Source organism: Carlito syrichta, unplaced genomic scaffold, assembly GCF_000164805.1.
Source record: "Carlito syrichta isolate Samal-C Ts95f unplaced genomic scaffold, Tarsius_syrichta-2.0.1 Scaffold309418, whole genome shotgun sequence".
NCBI lineage: Eukaryota > Metazoa > Chordata > Mammalia > Primates > Tarsiidae > Carlito > Carlito syrichta.
In genome coordinates, this window is record NW_007253514.1 from 570341 (window position 1) to 576340 (window position 6000).

A 6000-nucleotide genomic window follows, 5' to 3' on the forward strand; every position below is an offset into this window, starting at 1 on the left:
ATTAATTCAATATGTAATAATTAAATATTTGCCATATGCCAGACACTTTGCTTGATGTTGGGATATAACAACAAAGAAGATATCCATAGTCTCACAGGCCCCACAGTTTAGTGGGCCATGTGGGTTACTAAAGTGGTGCTTGCAGTTCTGGGAGTTCATTGGGCTCTCATAGCTTGGAGGAAAGATCAGTAATTTACCCAGGGTGGGTAGGGACAACTTCTCCAAGAACATGACATCTAACCTGAGCTAGTCATTCCTGGTCAATATAGCAACAGTGTTCTGAAAGGTCTGAGAGAAATTGTTGTGTCTATTCTGGCATAGTCTTATCCTTGTTGCTTGTAAAGAACAGTAAGTACAGATCATAAACTCCATGAACACCCACAAGTAAGAAACAAATTCCTCCATCAGCTACCAGTTTGGGATCTCTCATCCTCAGTTATTTTTTGTTTTTAATCTTTGTTATCTTAAACTTTTAAGTGTGCTATTAAAATTTTATGATAATTTTTGGGTAACTTTGTGAAAAAAAAAAAAAAAGAAACAAATTCTTTTAGACTGGCAGCCTCCAAGGATACACAGCTGCCATCTGGTGACAAACCCATCGTGCACCCCTCATGATTTCATAAACTGAATGTTCAAGTGTGTCCAGACTATGGGTTGCAGTTGTTGGTAGTAACAGCCTTTTCTTTCTCTCCTTTCTGAGTGTTTATATTTTTATATTCTGTTTGTCACAGGCCCCAAGTTCCAGAATTTTAATGTAGTGTTATTGATCTCCTGTTTTATCTATTTTAAAAATATTTTCTGAAACCTTAAATAAAGGATATTTGTAAGAGTGAAAATGTTTAAGGCTGTCAAACTGAAATAAGTATCTGTATATTATATGAAGAAGTCTTTATATTTTATATAAATAAGTCTCCATTTATATTTCTAGAGTAGATATTTAAGTAAATAAATGTTAACAGTTTCCTTAGGAAAGTTTGCTTATTCTTTACAAAGGCAATGATTATTGTAGGGCAGGTATAAACAGCAATTATACAAGCTCTGGGAATGGATACTTCTTGCGGAATATCTAATGGTGGTATTGTTTTTTGTTGCATTGTCTTTGGAAAAATGTAATCTAGTTTTGATGAAATAGAAATAATGTCATATCCTGTGTATATGATTTTTCCAAAGAGAAGTAAGTATGTTGGCATAACCTAGAGTTTTCGATTTTCTAATCTTATGAGGATACAGTCTTGACTATTCCTGATTCTCATTCTACAGTTCCCTCCATTTCTTTGTGTGTGTAGATGACCTGCTGCATTGCAGCTGTCCATGACTCCAAGTAATATCAGCTATAAATGTAGAATTGTGCTGTACATGAGAAATTTATTCAGTTGTTAACTATTAGCCAAATTTAGGGGGAAATATTTTTTGTGATTGACTAGTAGGCCTAAATTTATCCACTGCATTTGGAAAACTTTAGGACATGCAATGCCATAAAAAGTGGCATCCTAAGTTTTAGGGTGCTTCATAAAAAGTACTGTGCTGTATGTTACTTGGTTAATTTATGTTTTAAATGCCTACATTGTCAAACAAATTACTATTAAAATTTTCTTCAAAGAATGATTAGATTTTATGTAAACTGTGAAAGTACTATTTTAAATGATGATATTTCCCAAAATGTATTTGTTCATAAACAAAATCTTTTTCTTTTCGTCTCATTTTTTTAAGGTGAAAAATGCCTCACATTGTGCTCTTTTCTTTAGGTTCATTGTAGGGAAGGAAGAAATTCCCACACATTCTTATTTACCAGAGACAGCATATGCAAAAGTGGAACAAAAGAGAGAGAGGCATGAGGAAAAACCAAGAAGAATGAACATGATTGCTGTAGTCAGGAAACTTGTGGATTCTATGTAAGTTATTTATCTTGATATTTTAGCAAACTTTGTCACTGTTTTGTATGATATTTGTACCATGCCAAAGTATTTTTGTTTTGTTTTCTATTTAGGTAATGATAATCATTTTTTAATCAGAGACAGTATAGAATTTTATAAAGGCAAACAATGACAAATGAACGTTATTTATTATTTCTGGCAGGACTATAGACCATCAAATGCTTTTAAAATAGGATTTGCCTAAAATTGAAATACTTTTGTATTTCAAACCAGGCAGAATTATAGGCAACTATGATGGAGAGCTTAAGGAAACACATTAAGATGTACTAATATAATGTGCCAAGTATGGAGAGGAAAAAGAAAAGTTCTTGAGGTAAATTAATAATGAGCAGCAAACCTTAAATAAAGGATATTTGTAAGAATGAAAATGTTTAGGGCTGTCAAACTGAACTAAATCTTTACTCGTTTATTATATGAAGACGTCTTTATATTTTATACAAATTAGTCTTCATTTATATCTCTAGAGTAGACATTTAAGAAAATACATTTTAACAGTTTGAAATGAGAATATCAGCCAATAAAAATAATCTTTGTTGTGACATTTCAGAGAAAGTAGAATGAGTAGGCAATATAGAAAGTTAGGGGATTGGCCTGGCTTGACGGCTCATGCCTGTAATCCCAGTACTTTGAGAGGTCAGGGCAGGAGGATTGCTTGAGCCCAGGATTTTGAGACCAGCCTAGGCAACATAGCGAGACCTTGTCTCTACAAAAAATCACAGATTCAGCCAGGTGAAGTAGCACAGGTCTGTAGTCTCAGCTACTTGGAAAGCTGAGGCAAGAGGATTGCCTGAGCCTAGGAGGTCCAGGTTGTGGTCAGCTGTGATCATGCCACTGCACTCCAGTCTGGGTGATAGACTGAGACCCTGATGCAAAAGAAAAAAAAAAGAGTTAGGGGATCATTTATAGAAAGCTGAGATCCTTTAAGAAATCAGAAAGTTTATTTGACTCTTATTTTATCTCTACCAACTTTGTGACTTTGGACAAATCATTTAACAATTTGCATTCCAAAGTTCTTATCTATTAACGGGGTTAATCATCTCTCTTAAGAATTGTTGACCAGTAAATGAAATAGCTTCATATAATATATTAACACAAAACAGGTATTCACATTTTTACTGAATTTTAAGATTTTGCCTTCATCTTAGCATATACCACACCCAGAAGACAAGATTAAAGAAGGAAATAGTCGATTACAGGAATAATTGTGGTAGTGAATTTATTAAGCAAGTTCAAAAATAGCTGCAGGTTACCTTAGTGGAGAAAAGGAAGAAAAGATTCCATTTATGGAAATAATTTAACACAAATCAGAGGAGAATGCAGAGAATTAGTTATGTGGCTGAACGATGCCTTGGGGCATCAGAACTGGTCAGCTCATGGCAACGTTTATCAGAAGAGCTTCAGTGGGTCCATGGGTAGGAATGCAGATGCAGAATAATATGGAAGCCAAATAAATAAAATAAGAGCCAGGCAGGACTTGGGAAGCCATTTTAATGATTGACTTTAATGATGGAAAGATTAAATGGCAATACAGTTGCTCTCAGGGTTTAACTTCACTAGCAAAGAAAGTTTGACAATTTCAGTGTAGTTCTGGTAGCAATAGCTGAGAAATGTCTTTGAAAAGAACACGTACAAGTGTGAAGAGTGATAGCTTCCATGAGGCAGTCCCTCTCTGATTTGCCTCTTTTCAGGCCTCCAGCTTTAATCACTCAACAGCTTCACATGACCAGATATGCCATATCATTCTAATGACATAAGGGATGGCTGGTATGAACTGCTGCTGTCACCCTTGACTGGGAAAGGCCGCCTGGATTCTCCAGCTGCAATGCAGAATTGAATTTCGGAAAAGGTCTTGCGAATCAATTTGCAAATGGAATTGGAGAGATGCAGAGCCAGAACATTGCTCTAGAAGTTATTGTTACAAATAAGAAAAAATTCATGTGGTCCAACCGTGAAGATAACTAATTAGCTACAGTCTGCAAGAAGATAAGACTACTTATTTTGGAATATAAATCCTTCAAAGAGAAAGAGAGAGGGAGCTAGACCCATGTTGGATATTCTGTTTCCCTTTTTATGCCTGTGGTGAATAGTCTTGGGTTTAACATATCAAATAAATAAAATGAGTATGTCCTCCCAGCAGAAATATTTATTAAACACGAAAAGTTTAAGTGGCTTGCAATTAAATCACAAATAACCAACTTTTGAATTTTACCACATGATCTCTGTTTCTATATTTATTTTAAAAACTGAATTTTGAATTCTAATACTATATCATGTTTCTTTTCCAGATGTTTTCTCTCAAATATAATTAAGTATAAACTCCTGTAACCTGAGCACATTCTCATTATGATTTTTGCTCAAGTACTGACTTCATGGATGATTTATGACCATTATATTCTACAATAAGTGATTTAAAGCTTCCAAAAGATTTGGTAGAGTATATAAATAATGTATACATATTTTTATATTTAGTCACAAATACCAGTGCAGTTTTCTGTTCCACATTCAAGTATTTTAACTACAGTCACATATTTTATACAATGTGTCAAATAGTAAGCTGCAAAGAAAAAAAATGTGTTATCCTTATCCTTGCTTCTGTATGTCCTAAAACCCCAAAGTTGCACACATTTAAAATAAGTGAGTAATTTTTTTCTTCCTCTGTTCAATTTTTTTGTTTGTTTTTTGATTAGAGAGTTTTGAACAGATCTATACACATATACACACTTTAATTATAATTTTTTTTGGTATAATTTCAGATGCAAGCATGGACCAAGACATAGATGTTGTAAACACTATGAAGATAATTGCATATCTTATTGCATTAAAGTAAGTATATGGATGTATTTCGTTTCTTAACAATAGAGAATAGTTATATAAATAATTTATTTACTTAGAAATAATATAAAACTTAGTGGAAAAGTAAACATTAATAGTTGCTATCACTCTTGCATTTGACTTGAAGAGCAAAAAAGTTTTGAGAATAGGTGACAATTTAGTTTTTAATGTTCACTTTAGACAAATTTTTTTTTTTTGAGTTGGAATCTCACTCTGTCGCCCAGGCTGGAGTGCAGTGGCACACTCACAGCTACTGCAAGCCTCAACCTACCGGGCTTAGGCGATCCTTCTGCCTCATCCTTCCAAGTAGCTAGAACTACAGGCACGTGATACCATGCCCGGATTATTTTCTGATTTATTGTAGAGACAAGGTATTACCAAGTTGCCCAGACTGGTCTCAAATCCCTAGACTCAGGCAATCCTCTTGCCTCAGCCTCCCAAAGTGGGGGGATTACAGGCTTGAACCCCATACCCAGCCTCTTTAAATAATTTCAAAATTAGCCACTTTAACAAATAGCTTTTGTAAAACTTATAAGATAGGAGAGAAGATGGGGTATCAACAACAAAAAACAAAAATAAAGTCATTAAAATTTGTGTTTTGTAATGTGTCTTCTTTAGAACTATAGTCCAGAATAAGACTTCTGGCCTGTGCTGTGTGCTGACTGGATCAGCAGTCATAGGCAACACCATATACACTGTGTGCAATCTGCTACTGCAAATCTGCCTTTGGTTTTGGACTTTTAAAGCTATTACATTTTTTTAAGGCATTGAGGTAACTGGAACATGTTCACAGTTACTCTACAGTAAGAAAGCAAGCAGGCCAGGCACGGTGGCTCAAGCCTGTAGTCGAGTATTTTGGGAGGCCAAGGTGAGAGAATTGCCTAAGCTCAGGAGTTCGAGACCAGCCTGGGCAACTTGGTGAGACATTGTCTCTACAATAAATCAAAAAATAAGCCGGGGGTGATAGCACATGGCTGTAGTTCCAGTTACTTGGAAAGCGGAGGCAGAAGGATTGCCTGAGCCCAGCGGGTTGAGGCTGCTGTGGCCGTGAGCATGCCATTGCACTCCAACCTGGGCAACAGAGTGGGACTCCAACTCAAAAAAAATAAAAAATAATAAATAATAAAAAAAGGAAAGCTAGCTATGCCCACTGGTGTAAACTCCCAACTCCCTAATGTACTTGTGTGCTGGTGTGTTTCTCCCCACCCCCCGCCTCCCCCAAGGCCTGCCCTCC

At 35.6% G+C, this 6000-nt stretch overlaps 1 protein-coding gene across 2 annotated transcripts in view; it reads left to right on the plus strand.

Moving 5' to 3' along the window:
* TMEM135 (transmembrane protein 135) overlaps positions 1 to 6000 on the plus strand; it is a 287168-nt gene that overhangs the window by 262130 nt on the left and 19038 nt on the right. For both annotated transcript variants that reach the window (XM_008067224.2, XM_008067225.2), the window contains 2 exons: positions 1746 to 1892; positions 4688 to 4757. In XM_008067224.2, coding sequence (XP_008065415.1) covers positions 1746 to 1892; positions 4688 to 4757 — 217 coding nt within the window. The remainder of the gene's footprint in view (positions 1 to 1745; positions 1893 to 4687; positions 4758 to 6000) is intronic.